At 38.7% G+C, this 17225-nt stretch overlaps 1 protein-coding gene across 7 annotated transcripts; it reads left to right on the top strand.

Moving 5' to 3' along the window:
* Positions 1-1010: 1010 nt before the first annotated feature.
* SRSF12 (serine and arginine rich splicing factor 12) lies at positions 1011-17225 on the top strand. 7 transcript variants are annotated; one of them, XM_067011454.1, is made up of 6 exons: positions 1011-1180; positions 2504-2536; positions 9265-9371; positions 10693-10794; positions 10970-11111; positions 16767-17225. In XM_067011454.1, the coding sequence occupies exons 1-6, from the start codon at positions 1116-1118 to the stop codon at positions 17134-17136; spliced, it is 819 nt and encodes a 272-aa protein (XP_066867555.1). In that variant the 5' UTR covers positions 1011-1115; the 3' UTR covers positions 17137-17225. The 7 variants fall into 7 exon arrangements, with proteins under 7 accessions (XP_066867555.1, XP_058939241.1, XP_066867556.1 ...); XM_059083258.2 differs by lacking the exon at positions 2504-2536; XM_067011455.1 differs by lacking the exons at positions 2504-2536; positions 9265-9371 and adding an exon at positions 9497-9843 and having other exon boundaries at positions 1095-1180; positions 10671-10794.

Here is a 17225-nt window from a genome sequence, read left to right as displayed (position 1 = left end):
GAGACCGCCGTGGGCTAGGTAGAGTGACCGTATTATTTACCCTCCAAAAGCAACCACTTCTGAGAATGAAAAGGGGTGCTACTAACAATTACAAGTCACCTGGCTACAGTCCTGGTAACAGGCTGTACTGACCACAGGAGCAAATGTGAAGGCAGGATAACCAGAAGGGGATGGATATGACATTTTGGAGAGACGGGGAGAGGATAATTTAAATTTGCTTAATTGCCTCTGCATTTTCATTGATTTCTTCTACACCAAGTATGCATTTGTTCATTCTTTTATTGTCTGGTCTTCTTCACGCAAGGATGTAAGCTCTATGAGGACTGGGACTTGGCCTCTTGTTCGTTGCTCTAAAACGCACCTAAAATAGTTCCTGGTGTATAGCAGGTGCTCAATAAACACTTGAATGAATGTACTCAGAGCTGAACGGCGGCGTACCCTAAATGAATAATGGATGAAGAATCAAAACACACAGAAAAAAATCCTCCCAGTTTGAAAGCCTAAAGAGTCTCAACACTAAAGGGGACAGGAGGCGGAACAATTGCCAAGGTCTTGGGCTGAGGATGCAAGAATGAAGGCCCCAGCGGCCAAGCGGCTGTTGCGCGGTTGAACTCAGCCTTCACCCCGCCCAACCCCCCTCGTGCCACCCTGTCTCCGGAAGCCCTCTAGCCCCCGGCTCATCCGCTTCAGCCCCTACGACCTCTCTGGTCCCTGCCCTCCTGTTACACTCTGACCCCAGTCGTCTTCTCCCCGAACCCCATTTGACTCCGGGACCCCCGCGCGACCCCCTCCCCTGATCCCCTCAATCCCTGGCCTCCTGCGCCGCCCCCTTCTCAGACGCCCTGGAATCCCTGCACGCCGCGTCGCCCCCTCCCCGCACCCCGCTCGGCGTCGGCACCGCCCCCGCCTCCGCCCCCGCGAGGTCCGCACCGACTGACTCGCGCCGCACAGCGCTTCCCCCGCGCCCGCCTCTGCGGCTGCGCGCTGGCGGGGCCGAGGCGGAGGGGAGGGGGTCGCGCCGGGGGCCGGCGGAGCTGCTTTGGCTGCGGCGGCAGCAGGAGACGGAGCGAGCCCGGCGGCCACGGGCAGACCCGGAGGGAACAGAGGAAGCGGTCATGTCTCGCTACACGAGGCCCCCCAACACCTCCCTGTTCGTCAGGAACGTCGCGGACGCCACCAGGTGAGCGGCGGTGCCGCCGCATGTTGGGGCGCGGGGGAGGGGCGGGTAACGGCCGCGGGGCGGAGCCCGGCGGCGGCCCGCGGGTCTGCCTAGCACCTCCCCGCCGGCCGGGCCGGGGCGCTCCGTGGAGGAGCCCTTCCCGGGGCCGGCGGGAGCCCTCGGGCTACTCGGGGCCTGGGCGGGACGCGCGCCTCCGCCCTCCCGGCCGGCGTTGCGCCTCGCCGCGGCCCCGCTTCCGGGCCCAGTCGCGCTTGACCGCCCCCGGCACCTGGGCGGCGGGCCGGTACCCATCCCCACCGCGAGAACCGGCGGGACGCCGGCTGACCCTTGCCCGGGAGCCGGTTCGTCCCCGCCTCTAGACCTGAGTGTTCCTCGGGTGAGTGCCTGCGTCTCGCCCCTTTGTCGCCGTACCGGGATAAAGCCGCGCATCTTACCTCCTAAATGGGAAGGAATTGGGGATGGTGAGAACGCGTTACGGAATAATGCGTACCTTGGGCCTTACGATTCCTTTTGCCTGTAGTCGGTAGTCTGGTCTACTTACAGGTGGTGCTGGTTAAATTTTATTCGTTGCAGTTTTTTACTATATACAAAGGATAACTTCAGTGAATGAGATTTCTGTGTTTTTCTTTAAAGTTCCGAGTGCAATATAAACACCCAACATAACGGTTTGGATAGACTTCCCTGGTCGGTTCTGATGCACTCAAACCACCCGCCCCTCTTTGGAGAATTCTGTCTACATAGTACCTGAACATAGATGTTAAGGAATGACTTCTTATAACAGTGTCATTCTCCCTTAATAGGGGCCAGAAGGAATGCCGGGGCGGGTGGACATTTTAATAAATGTCTAAAATAATAGACATTTTCGTATCACTGGGCTTGCTTAATTTACTCTCCAGCCCCCCATCCCAAACTTTATAGGTATGCAGGATTATCTTATTGTACATAAGGGAAAGCTGCAAGTCAGCGTGTTAATGACTTACCTGGGGCTTCACAGCTGGAAACATATTGGAGCGCTTGACTCCAGAGCCATCAGGAGCAATCATCATAATTTATGAAGGAGTGAAGGTGTCACGTTAAGGGACAGTAGGATGGTATGGACCCTGGCAAATGAAAAAGAACTTGTGCCATCTCAAGGGGACAGTGACTGCTACCAAGCTTCAGCTGATAACTGCTGTATAGACATTTGGACTTGTTTTAAATGTTTAAACATTGTGTAGGCCAAATAAAACATACACATGTGACACATGACCTCTGATCTAGATAATCAAGACTGATAATTGATATTTATTGATTTCCTTTTCCATTTTTTTCACGACTTTCTAGCACTGCCACTGGGGGACAGTCAAAATCTAGGAGGTTTGTATTAATGAAATTATAATAATCGCTAACATTTGTTGAGTACTCACTGTATACCAGGCACTGTACTAAAAACTGTACTATGTTATCTTATTAAATTTTCAGTAACCTTATATAACAGATAAGAATCTGAGATTTAGAGACATTAAGGATCTTAAAACTGCACAGCTGTTGAGTAATGTTATGAAAGTAGAATCATCACATGTAACCTTAATTAATAGCTTGTTTTTGTACAAGGTGGCATATAGTATAAGTTAACAAGCAATATGACACCTAGACACATTTTATTTATTTATTTATTTATAATTAATTAATTTATTTTATTTTTGGCTGCGTTGGGTCTTTGTTGCTGCACATGAGCTTTCTCTAGTTGTGGCGAGCAGGAGCTACTCTTTGTTGCTGTGCACGGGTCTCTCATTGTAGTGGCTTCTCTTGTTGTGGAGCACAGGCTCTAGGCACATGGGCTTCAGTAGTTGTGGCACGTGAGCTTCAGTAGTTGTGGCTCGCAGGCTCAGTAGTTGTGGCGCACAGGCTTAGTTGCTCCGCAGCATGTGGGATCTTCCTGGACCAGGGTTCGAACCCGTGTCCCCTGTATTGGCAGGCGGATTCTTAACCACTGCGTGCCACCAGGGAAGCCTCCTAGACACGTTTTAAATTAGCTTTAACCTTTGGTATGCTTATAAAGAAAATCATTGGGATATATGTTAAAACAAACAGGGTATAAAATTATAAATACAGTTTGATTTCAGTTACATAAAAAATGAAAGGAAAATCTATATATATATATTATAGAAAATGATCCTGGAAAGAAATCCCTTTGAGTGGTTTTCTTTGTCTTGTTTTCATACTTATTTAATGTTAGTTTTATAACAAAGCCAAATTTTATTTTAAATGTTTCTTTGAAGTGGCCATTTTAATACATATGATAAAGCACAAGACATTAAAACACATTATAGGTTATCATTAAATTTGTTAGGAATGACATTGAGCACAAGAACTAAAGAAAAATTTTAAAATTTTATAGTTTTATAATTAGTGTTATGTTTTTTTTCACTGGTGAAGTAAGATGTGGACCAGGAAGAATATTAATTTTAAATCTTGGCATTTTGTGTACAGTAATCTTTTTAATGTCAGATATAGTTTTCTGTTGGAACAAAGTAATGTCAAAATCTCAAAACATTCCCATTTTGATGCTTACCATCATGTTAGGTTGGGGAGCACCCAACCTAAGTTGGGTGCTAAGTACAACCTAAGTACTTCTCTTGGATATACTTAGTAGCATTCTTTGGTTACTGTGTGTATGAGGACACATTAATTTTGATATCAGTGGTCATGTAGAAAAAGCATTAAACAAAATCCAGCAAGATTCATGATAAAAAGTCTCAGCAAACTAGGAAGAGAAGGGAACTTCCTCAGCTTAATAAAGGGCACCTGTGAAAAACCCACAGCTAATAACATACTTAATGGTGAAACTGAATGCTTTCCTCTTATAAGACAAGGATGTCCACTCTCACAACCTCTATTCAGCATTTTACTGCAGGTCCTAACCAATGCAACAAGGCAAGAAAAAAAAGACATAAAAATTATAAAGGTAAAAGTAAAACCTGTTCCTATTCTTAGGTGACATGTTTGTTTACATAAAGCTATAGTAACTAGTAATGAGTTTCAGTGAGTTATTAGGATATGAGGTAAACTTAGTGAAAATTCTATTTCTGTATACTAACAGCAAACAAACAATGAAAAAAATTTTTAAATTCCACTTATCTTAATATTAAAAAACATACTTAGGGCTTCCCTGGTGGCGCAGTGGTTGAGAATCCGCCTGCCGATGCAGGGGACACGGGTTCGTACCCTGGTCCGGGAAGATCCCACGTGCCGCGGAGCGGCTGGGCCCGTGAGCCATGGCCGCTGAGCCTGCGCGTCCGGAGCCTGCGCTCCGCAATGGGAGAGGCCACAACAGTGAGAGGCCCGCGTACCACAAAAAAAAAAAAAAAAAAAAAAAAAAAAAAAAACATACTTAGGTGGGACTTCCCTGGTGGTGCAGTGGTTGGGAGTCTGCTTGCCAGTGCAGGGGACATGGGTTTGATCCCAGGTCTGGGACGATCCCACATGCCAAGGAGCAACTGGGCCCCTGCGCCACAACTGCTGAGCCTGTGCTCTAGAGCCCATGAGCTGTGGTTGCTGAGCCCACGTGCCACAACTACTGAAGTCCGTGCGCCTAGAGCAACAACAAGCCACTGTGATAAGAGGCCCGCACACCGCAGCGAGGAGTGGCCCCTGCTCGCCGCAACTAGAGGGCCTGCACGCAGCAACGAAGACCCAATGCAGCCATAAATAAATAAGTAAATTTGTTATAATTTTTATAATATAATTTTTATAATAAATTATAAATTATTTATTTATAAATAAATAAATTTATTTTTAAAAAACACATAAAAACATAGGAATAAGTTTCACAAAAAAACATGAAAAACCTTTGCATTGAAGAAGACTATAACATGTTGCCAAGAGAGATCAAAGACCAACATAAATTGATAGATATACTTTGTTCTTAGATTGGAAGACGAAATTTTATTAAGTTATCAACTCAGTCCCAATTGATTACATTATAGATTCAAGGCACTCCTGATCAAATGCTTTTTTAAAAATAGAAACTAACAAGTTAATTCTAAAATATATTAATATGCAAAGGATCTAGAATAGCCAAAATAATTTTGAAAAAGGTCACTGAAGCTGGAAGATTTATACTACCTGACTTAAAGATTTACTAAAAAGTTATGGTACTCAAAACAGTTTGATATTGGCCTAAGGATAGACATATATCAGTAGAACAAAATAGAGGGTCCATAAATAATCCATACATATAGAGTCATTTGATTTTTGACAAAGGCACTAAAGCCATTAGAGAAAGGAAAGTCTTTCAACAAGGAAAGGCTTTCAACAAATGGTGCTGTAACAACTGGATGTATGTACTAATTATATGAAAAAAATGTGCTGCAGCCTCTACCTCACGTAATTTGAACTGGATCATCAATTGAAATGTAAAAGATGAAACTGTAAAGCTTGTAGAAGAACGCATAGGAGAATATCTTCATAACTTGGGGATAGGCAGAGATTTCTTATAGGAAAAAGAAAGTAATTACCATAAAAGAAAAAGGAATATTGATAAATAAGATTTCTCCAAAATGAAAATTTCTGTTCATTAAAAAATAGCATTAAGAAAGTAAATAGGCAAGCCAAAGACTAAGAAGATATTCACAAAACATATATCTCACGAAGGACTTTTTCTCACAATAATAATGAACTTTTACAACTCAATAATAAAAAGACAAATGTTATTAAAAATGGGCAAGAAACTCAGACACTTTCAAGAGAAAAATATCTGAATGTCCATTTAGCACATGAAAAAGTGCTCAGCATCATTTGTTGTTGGGGAAATGCAAATTAAAACCACAGTGAGATTCCACTTAACACCCACTTGAATGGCTAAAATTTAAAAGACTGACATTACCAAGTGTTGGCAAAGATTGGCACAACTGAAACTTACATGTTGGTGGTGGCAGTATAAAATGGTGCAACCACTTTGCAGAACTGTTTGGCTCTTTCATAGAAATTAAATATATACATCCTCTTAAAAAACCCAGAAATTCTGCCCCTAGAATAAATGACCCATAAGCATGTAAAGATGTTGCACCTCACTGGTGTTTAGGTAAATTAAAATTCAAATAATGAGATACACATTCACTTTATATCCTTCAGAATGGCAAGGAGTAAAAGATGTTAGTGAGGAGTTGGATCCTTAGAAATTCTGATGCATGTCTTGAGATGTTTAAGTTGATTTGGCTACTTTGGAGAACATGTAATGAAGCTGAAGATATTTGTACTCTCCAACCCATCAGTTGCATAGCTAGTGGTACATTCCAGAGAACTCTGAAGAGCTCTAGGAAGCACAGGCATCATAATGTGCGCTCCAGCACAGTTTGCAGTTTAAAAAAGCAGCATTTTAAAATGTTCATCCACAGAAAGATGTATGAATAAATTGTGGTTTGTTCATAACCATACCAATACAGAGTTAAAATGAGTGAACTAGAGCTACGTGGAGAAATCTCAAGGGAGGAGAAGGAAACGTGCAGAATTTTACAAATAGTCTGATACCATTTATGTGCATTTGCAGTAGAAATACAAAGTTATGCAGAGGAATGAGGAACACCAACGATTGTTTCTAAGGTAGGAGGATGTAATATTTCTTTAAAAATACTAAAAATTATAGCAAATGGGGCAAGTGTTGAGATATAATAAAACTTGTTGGTAGATACATGGATGTTTGTTTTATTATCTCTATACATTTCTGAATGTCAAAATAGATCACACCAAAAATGCAAAAATAAATGAAAACAAAACGACAGCTCACAGGTGAGGGAGTGGAGACAATGAAAGGGAACCAGCTCTTTTGAGATTTGTTCCTTCAGACTTCTGGGATTCTAAGCCTCTGTGACACACACACTGCTCCAGCCTCTTTTATATTATCTAGGATCCTCTTCTGTCAGCTGCTCACATTTGGTTAATGGAATTGGTTGCCTCCTAAGACATTTATTTGAATACTAGCTTTGCTACTGGCTGTGTGTACCTCTGGGCAAGGTAACTGCTCTCACTCTTGTCTCCTTGACCATTAAATGGTAACAATGTGTTCTTTGCTCATTAATACAGCAAATGCATACTGAGCGCCTACTGTGTGCCAAGCAACTCTGCTAGGTACTGAGATACACTAGTGAAGACACCTGCTGTAGAAGCGGTTCTCAATCCTGAGCCTCAGAATTGCCTTTAAAAACTTTAAACATAACAGGGGCTCACCATGGGAAGCACAAATTAGGTCAAGGATTAATGCATCAGGCTGGAATGCCTGTTTCTATAATATCTCCTTCACAAATGATTGCAATATTTAGGAATGGTTGAGAATCTTTACCCTGTAGTCTGTGTTTTATGGAAGCAGGAATTGTGTTTTTCTTGTTGTCTACCATATTCCTAGAGCCTGGCCCATAGAACATACTCAATAAGTATTTGTTGAATGAATAAACAAAAGAAAAAAGACATTGTCACTGTCCTCTAAATCTAAAGTTAATAGTCTCACAGGGAAGGCAGATAATTGAACATGTTATAGTGAGTAGTAAATGAAATAAATAAATAATAAAAATATAATAAAGTTTGTCATAATATTGCTGGCACTGCCTGGTATATAGTGGCTACTTAGTCAGTGTTGGTTGAATCTTTATGTAATAACTCCTAAATCCAATCTCTAGCATTAATCACTGACTTCTAGTCTTGAAAAGAAAATAACGAATATAATTCGTATAATCACCGTTTTCAGTTGCTTACAAAATTCTTATGGATGTTCCACCATCACTTCAAATTTGTCATTTCTAAACCTGAAAGTTTCTTCTTTTGCTGCTCCTCCCTCTTCTATTGAACTGTCTTTTCCAGCTATCTAATTTTTATCATGGACACCATCTTTCTTCCATTTGCCCAAGTTAGAAGCTTTGCGGTCATCTTAGGGTCTTTTTACTACACAATATGTTTTGAAATACTCATATCTCCTGAGCCGTGTTTTGTGCTCATAGCTTGATTTTTGAATCTCTAAGATCTCCATGAGGCAGCAGGGTAGAGTGGTTACGAACCCAGATTAGTGTCAGACTGTGGGAGTTTGCTTCCAGCTCTGGCGTGTGCTGGCTCCGTGACCTTAGGTGAGTTCACTTGTCTGTGCCCTCATCTGTAAACATCTGTTGTTAGGGGAATTTATAAATGTATTATAACCGTCAGCTATTAATGCTAAGTATTTTATCTCTTCAGTTAAATTGTAGCTCCATGAAGACAAATATTATGCCATGTATTTCTTTGGTGTCCCCTCTTTAGTACCTATCACAGTAGAAAGCATATAAGTGACTCAAAAATACTTGTCAAATTTGAGATTATGGTAGTTATTTTTGCTTTATGTTTACTAGTAAAACAACAATTTTTCTTTAAAGCCTGAGAAATAATTTTAGGACTTCTTTAGAATCTAATTCTTGCTATCTGAAAACAGTGAACAGAAATGTGAAATTATAGTGAGATGAATGTGTTCTTAATGAAAGAGTTAATAGAACTCTATATATTGACAATTGAAAAGTCTTATAATAGGAGTAACTTTCAGAAGTGGATATGCTATATATAAAATAGGTAACCAACAAGGACCTATTTATTGTATAGCACAGGGAACCTTACTCAGTATTTTGTAATAACCTATAAGGGAAAAGAATCTGAAAAGGAATGTATATATATACACACACACACATATATACACACTCTGAATCACTGTGGTATATACCTGAAACTAACACAGTATTGTAAATCAACTATACTTAAATTAAAAAAAAAAAAGCAAAAAAAAAGTGGATGTCCTGGGTTAGTGTTTCCTCAACCTGACTAAAGCGTAAAAGCCCACCTAGACTGCTTGTAAAAATACAGATTTCCAGATGTCATGAATCAGAATCTCCAAAAATGAGACCTGAGAATTTGTTGTTTTCTTTATTTTTTCCTTCTTTGCTAAACCCTGGGTGATTCCTGTGAGAGACAATTTTAGATAATGCTAGTCCAGATAATATACTTTCTTTTGAAGGTTTCAACTGGATTTCTGTAGGCAAAATATTTTAATCCAGCTCTTCATATTTCTTTACCTTATTTCTAAAACACTTCAGGCCTGAGGACTTGCGCCGTGAGTTTGGTCGATATGGCCCTATAGTAGACGTTTACATTCCACTTGACTTCTACACCCGCCGCCCGAGAGGATTTGCTTATGTTCAATATCCTTTATTTTACTTGTGTGCATGTGAATAGACTACATACATGTGCATATACATATATGTACTCAGGAGTATATTTTATGAGATTAATATTGCCTAATTAAATGTGTTTATTTCTTTATCTCAGAAAATCTAAAGCAGTCCACAGTAGCTGGCAAGCGCCCCTCAGTTTGAACCAACCTGTTAGCTAGAATCCAAGCATAAACCGAGCAGGCAAGACAAAAGGCACCTAAAGTTCAAGCATCAAGGAGTAAAGAGGGAGGGTGGACACAGATATAAAGACCTGGAAGAGGGGAAGTCTTTATCAAGCAAAAGACAAAGCCAACACCAGGTTGAGACTTCGGCTTTCCTACATTTACTCAGAGTTCCAGAATCAAAGCCAAGTCTGATGTTGTTGGTTCTGCGTCTCTTATAAAGTCCATCTTGCAAGCCCTAAAGAATAAAGGTCAAGGTTCAAGATCAAGTGACATTGAGGTAATTGCCAAAGTCTCATTTTGTATTGCATTACTTGAGCTTTTTCTGTTTTCTATTTTTTAAAAAGTTAAGCCAGCAACAACCTCCTGAAATACAACTATTTAGTTGTTTTATATAATTTGTTTCCATTTATTTAGGTTTAATATATAATTTATATAGATAAGGGAGTTTAGTGGGGTATTAGGAATCAATATATGTAATTCCAGATGTTTGCAGATTGTTTATATATTTCTTTTATAATCATATCCCAAATAATAAAAACATACAGGTATTTTAAAGCAGTAGGTTCGAAGAAATATCATTTTTAAAGAACCAAATCAGTTTTGAATATGTTTTAGCTCACTTATATGTGTGCACTTTTGTTTATAAGTAATTTCTCCTAAATTAATTTAAAAAGCTTTTTAATGAAAGAGTAATTTTAATTTCAGAATAAATATTTCTGCATGCTGATTTCTTTTCAGTGAAAAACCTGATAAATCTTTTACCTAAGAGAAGGGGGTGAGTCTAAAACAGTTTATTTGATAATACTGGCCAATGTTGGACTTACCATTTTCTCATAACATGTTTCTAATTATACATGCATACTACAGCTACACTGATGTATACATTAAAAATATAGAGATTTGTTTCTGTTCTTTTTATTTTTAGATTCACTCTTGTGAATCATAATGGGGCATTTGTTTTGATAATAAGTGACTTTTTTCTGATTATTCATATTATATGAGATGTGAGCTTAATAACTTGAGCTTGTTTTTCCTAATAATTTCATGTCACATGTAAACAATTCTTTAAAAATAATATTTTTATTTGATATCTGATGTTCAAAGTGTCCTTAACAGCTAGTCATATTTGAAGATGTTCGTGATGCTGAAGATGCTCTTTATAACCTCAATAGAAAGTGGGTATGTGGCCGTCAGATTGAAATACAGTTTGCACAAGGTGATCGCAAAAGTAAGTGTGACTAAATAGTGGATCTTGTTTATTTAGCAGAATGAGTTTCAGCAATGGCAGATTTTTTAAATTTAAAATTCTTTCAGAAAATACTGTTCGAGTAGTTTATTTATTGAGTGGTTATTTATTGAGGTTTTCGGGTAATGAATTATAAATCTTGAACTTCATATTCTAGCACCAGGCCAAATGAAATCAAAAGAACGTCACCCTTGTTCTCCAAGTGATCATAGGAGATCAAGAAGTCCCAGCCAAAGGAGAACTCGAAGTAGAAGTTCTTCATGGGGAAGAAATAGGCGGCGGTCTGATAGCCTTAAAGAGTGAGTACAAAATACAAGGGGATTGAAAACTTAATTTTCTTAATTTTAAAATGGAAAACATTTTAAAGAGTTTTCAAAAACAGGCCACCAGAATCATTTTATTTAATATACATAAAGAATCAACTTTTGTAGAAGGATATGCTCTTCTCTATTTGTCATGTATTGTTATTTTAACTTGGGTTTATTAGATACCTTCCAGTGTTTTCATTTCATGACAGACTTAACTTTAACCTTTTTAGTAGAAAATATATACTGAGGAAAAAACAAAATATTAAAAAGTGTATACTTGACAAATAAAATGAGGATTTTAAAAAAAATAAAATTTTCCTAAATGAACTCCCAGATTAAGAATCTTGAAGTCTTATATTAAAAACTCATAAGAAATACAGTGTAACCACTGTGAAAGGAAGTTGACTAAAGTTAATGTAAATCAATATATTTATAAAAGGCAAATTATTTTCAAGAATAAATTCCAAGTATGGTAGTATTGTAGGAAGAAGACATAAAAGTGGTAGATTTTTCAGAAAAAGATATTTGCAAGTTATCTATTTTGCCTGCTAGGAGTTTGTTTCTGTTAGAATAATAGTAAATCACAATGGAAATTAATTACTTGGTGAAGCTATTTAAGTAATAACTGAAATTGTACTAGCATGCCTAAATTCCTAAACACTTAGGTACTATTTATCTTGAGTTTTAATGTTGTGATTTTTTTCATAGTCATGTAGAATTTTAAGGTGAATTCTGTCCTTGAAGAATGATCAGCGTTTACACTAGTATCCTCTTTCTATGAATAATAAGAGTTGGCTCTCCTGGGGACTTCCCTGGTGGTCCAGTGGTTAAGACTCTGTGCTTCCACTGCAGGGGGTGAAGATTTGATCCCTGGTTGGGGAACTAAGATCCCACATGCTGAGCTGCGCAGCCAAAAAAAAAAAAAAAGGAAGAAAGAAAGAAAGAAAAAGAGTTGGCTTTCCTAGGCCATATGTCGTACCCCTATGCTATCCCATGACGACATAGCCTCAAATCAAAAATGATCTGCAGAACTGCTTGCTTTAACTCCAGTCCTTCCATTCCTCAACTCTAAGAGCCTAGGCAAGGAAAAGCCCAACATAGGGTATATGTACCAGAGCTAGACAGAGAGTCTTTGCCCCAAGTCCCTAGTTCTAAAAACAAGACTGTGGAGTGGCCTGGCTCCAGTCCCTCCAGCCAAATGGAAAGAAAAGATAGGAAGAGAGAAATATCCAAGAATCTTTTTTTTTTTTTTCTTTGGGGCACGGGCCCCTCACCGATGTGGCCTCTGCCGCCGCGGAGCACAGGCTCTGGATGCGCAGGCTCAGCAGCCATGGCTCACGGGCCCAGCCGCTCCACGGCATGTGGGATCCTCCCGGACCGGGGCACGAACCCGCGTCCCCTGCATTGGCAGGCGGACTCCCAACCACTGCGCCACCAGGGAAGCCCCAAGAATCTTGATTACTAGAAAATGTGGCCTCTTCAGAGCCCTAGAATCTTACATGTCAGCTCAGTCCCTCCCCTTGGGTATGAATCAAATGCTTTGATTTTGGCTCATTCTGAGGGAGGCATGCAAGTAGGAGGAAGCCTTAAGCTCCTTTTATAAACCAGAAGAACCCAGGTCAGGATTGAGCCATCACCAAGATTGGTAAAGAAATATTTAGGAACAGTCATACTGTGTTCTGAAATTTGATTCTTTCTGTCATACTTTGATAGTATAAGAATATAAACCTCCCTTGTGTCTGTCTGTGGAGAATAACTCATTTTGTTCCATGGCTAAGGGAGAGCCATTTTCCTACTGATCGATTATTTGAGATTTTAACACTGATGTACTCAAATACAAGTTATATTTATAGAACCTAAAATGTGGGAACAAATTAAGAAATTTTACATGCTATGTGTATAGGAAAGTCACACCTGTACCAATGGTACTGCTTCTGGCTTCACGAAGGACATGAATAGTAAGAAAGTGATGTTCAACAGTTCATGTTACTATAAATTAATGAACGGTTAATAAACCAAAAATCAAAGTAGATGTAATATTGTACCTAAAGTAGCACTGCCCTAATTTATTGAATAATATCTACTGGCCTTGGTGAAAAAGACTTAGTTTGTAAAAGAAAAGGAAAAAATTGCCCATCTGATTCATTAAGAATATAAGCAGTTTCCAAATGTGTTAGAGCCTTGATTAACCAGAACATTCACAGCATTTTCTGCCTTCTAGTGGCAGTAAAGTATACTGCTTGGCTGGAGAAAAAAACAAAAAAGAAGTGTGTCAGTTATCCCAGTTATCATGGAGTATCAGGAATAGAAAGAACGGGGACTCCCTGGTGGTACAGTGGTTAAGACTCCGCACTTCCCCTGCAGGGGGCCTTGGGTTTGATCCCTGGTCGGGGAACTAAGATCCTGCATGCAGAGCGTCAAAAAAAAAAAAAAAGAAAAAGAAAAAAACACATTTTCTTGCAAGACAATGCTGTTCTGCTCTGTTCTAGTTATAAGACCGTTGCTTAACCTCTCTGACCTCAGTGTTTTTTATTTGTAAAGTTGTATTATAGAGAATGCAAATCTTACCCAGCTCTTAAGTTTCATAAGGATCAGATTGTTGTATGTGTGTGTATGTGTATGGGTCAGCATACAGATAAGTCTAACGTACTAAAAATATATTCAGTGTATGTGGTGTATTACCTTAGATAAAAAGAGGTCACTGCTTTTGCCTTTAGTGGATGTGGGAAAAAACTAGTTTGCTGCTATCATTAGACTGTGAACTCTTTGTGGAGCAAGGACTTTTGTCTTAATGCTTAATATCCCTAGCATTTATCAGCGGTCCCTTACTCAGATATTCCATAAATCTTTGTTAAATTTGTGTCAGTGAATGTGTATATACTCCTAAATATTCCTGAAGAATGTTAAAATTGTCCCTAGTCCAAATATAGCATCCTTTTTTTTTTTAAGTTTTATTGAAGTGTAGTTGATTTACAGTGTTCTGTTAGTTTCAGGTGTATAGCACAGTGATTCATATATATATACATATATTCTTTTTCAGATTCTTTTCCCTTATAGGTTATTACAAAATATTGAGTGTAGTTCCCTGTGCTATACAGTAGGTCCTTGTTGGTTATCTGTTGTATATGTAGTAGTGCTTATATGCATCCTTTTTTTTCTTTTTTTTCCCAAGGACAATTTTCCCATTTTGTTTTCTACAACTATCTACAACAGGAATGAAACAATAATTTCTAAAAAACTGTGCTTTTAAAAAAATAAAAATAAAATAAAAGACTGTGCTTTTATTCTAAAATATATTCTACATCAATATGTTTATACTTTCCAGTGCTCTTTGTTCCTTCCTGTAGTTCCATGCTTCTACCTGGGATTATTTTCCTTCATCTTGAAGCATTTTTTCCGTTTCTTAGAGTACAAGTTTAATGGCAGTGAATTCTCTCAGTTTGTCTGAAAACATCTTCATTTTATATTCATTTTTGAAAGGTATTTTTGCTAAAGATAGAGTTATAAGTTGATAGGAAGTTTTTTTCTTTATTTAATAATGTCAGTCCATTGTTTGATATCCACAGTCAGTCTTAATGTTGCTCCTTTGAAGGTAATATGTCTACTGGTCTCTAGCAGATTTTCAGATTTCTGTCTGGCTTTGGTTTTCAGCAATTTCACTGTGACATGCCCAGCATAGGTTTCTTTGTATTTATTCTACCTGAGCTTTACTGAGTTCCTTGAAATTGTGAGTTATTATGCCTTTCATTAGTTTTGGAAAATTCTAGGCCATCATCTCTTCAAACATTGCTTGTACCTTATTCAGTTTTTCCCTTAGGCCACATGAGTATGTACCAGATGACTCTTATGCTCTGTTCTGGATTTCTTAAAATTTCTTTTCTCATTGTTTCACTATAATATTTTTCTAATAACCAGTTTGTTGTTTCTTAATTCTGCTCTATCTATACTGCTGTTAAATCCACCTAATGACTTTTTAAGTTTGAATATCATGTTGTTGGTTCTAAAATGTCCCGTTGATTCTTTTTATAGATTCCAGTATTGTTTAAATGCCCCATCTTTTTTATTTCTTTGTCTTTTCCTCTTCTTTTCTTTTTTTGTATATTTTTGGCTGTGCCACATGGCTTGTGGGATCTTAGTTCCTTGACCAGGGATCAAACCTGGGCCTCCTGAAGTGGAAGCTCAGAGTCCTAACCACTGGAATGCCAGGGAATTCCTTTATTTTCTTTAACATATTAATCATAGTAATTTAAAAAAATATTTTCTGAATAATGCCAATATCCAAATTATTTTGGTCTCTTTCTTTTGTCTTTTATTTTCTTTAGCTTTTAGTCATTTTTGTCTGTTTTTCACATACCTCATAATTTTTTTATTGGATGTTGGACATTACTGTTGATAGATTATAGAGGTTTTGGATGATACAATTCTCCAAAGAGAGCTGTTTTATTCTAGCAGGCAGAGCATTGGCAGATCACCTTGATCCTGTCAGGGCTTGGTTTGAGGCACTGTTAAGGCTGGTTCATTTCAGCTTTACACTTACTCCTAGGGCATGACCCTTATCCTGGAGGATGAGGCCCTTCTGACTTCTTAATTGAAAGCCTGTGTTGTCACTCAAGGCTCCTTGACATTTTGGGGGGCTTGAATTCCAGCGTTTCTCACCAGCATCTGTATCTGAGAAAATTTCAGCTAAGTTCTTTTCTTTTTTTTTTTAACACCTTTATTGGAGTATAATTGCTTTACAATGGTGTGTTAGTTTCTGCTTTATAACAATGTGAATCAGCTATGCATATACATATATTCCCATATCCCCTCCCTCTTGCTCAGCTAAGTTCTTAAATCTTCCAGCTGCTGTTTTCTGCTGACCTCTTAGAGTCTCATCCTGTGCATGTGCAACTTGGAAGATGGCCAGTGACCTGAGGGGAACTTGTAGGCAGATTTTAGGGGTTGGGGGTTGCCTGTGGTGTCCTCACCTCTGGGATTTTCGTCTCTCCTGTCCTAGCCATTTTCGTGGCCCTGAATTCTAGTTCTGTCTCTGCAGCTTAGTCTAATAGCTGTTTTCTAGTTGGGCTCAAGTCTCCCATGCTGGCATTTGGAAAATGGTCTTAGGAAAAGAGCCATGGCTTGTAACCCCTTGAGTTCTGCTTGTGTTGGTAATTCTCCAAAACCTTTTAACAGTTGTTTTATAAATGTTGTCTAGCTTTTTTATATAGCTCTTTTCTATGGGAAGATTAGTCTAGAACAAGCTACTCTGTCATGGCAAGATTCAGAAGTCCTCCATCTAGGTTTTTGTCTTTATAAACATTTGGTAAGCTTTAAATATTTTCTTTCTTTTTTTTCCCTTCAGATTTTCTAACCTCTTAGGATTATGTAACCCAGACTAAATATGCAAAATAAATATATTTTTCAGAACTGGCTCATAAGATATATTGAGATCTAGCAAAGTCAAAATCTTTTGGTCAGATATTACAAACTTGTACTTATGTTTGAACCAGAAGCATGCATGGTAAAATTAGAGTTGTTTCTTTTAGCTTAACCAATAAAAACATAACTAATGTTATGTAAAGTATATAAGTTCCTGAAAGTGTTGTTTCTTAACCTATTAACTATTTTTGTGTGAAATATATACTCTGATATTATGGATGTTTGCAGGTCCCGACACAGGCGATTTTCTTACAGCCAGTCTAAATCTCGCTCCAAATCACTACCAAGGCGATCTACCTCAGCAAGGCAGTCAAGAACCCCAAGAAGGAATTCTGGTTCTAGAGGACGGTCAAGGTCCAAGTCCTTGCAAAAAAGGTCCAAGTCGATAGGAAAATCACAATCAAGCTCACCTCAGAAGCAGACTAGCTCAGGAACAAAATCAAGATCACATGGAAGACATTCTGACTCCATAGCAAGATCCCCATGTAAATCCCCCAAAGGGTATACCAATTCTGAAACTAAAGCACAAACAGCAAAACACTCTCATTTTCGATCGCATTCCAGATCTCGGAGTTACCGTCACAAAAACAGTTGGTGAACAGCAACAGAAGAGTGCTACATAGTATTTAATATGTTATTAAACCTCTCATTATGTTAAATAAAAATTCTTCAAGGCTTACAGAAAAA

The sequence above is a fragment of the Kogia breviceps genome, chromosome 13 (genome assembly GCF_026419965.1).
Source record: "Kogia breviceps isolate mKogBre1 chromosome 13, mKogBre1 haplotype 1, whole genome shotgun sequence".
NCBI classification, from domain to species: Eukaryota; Metazoa; Chordata; class Mammalia; order Artiodactyla; family Physeteridae; genus Kogia; species Kogia breviceps.
Note: the sequence above shows the minus strand (reverse complement) of the source record. Positions and strands in the feature narration are given on the sequence as shown.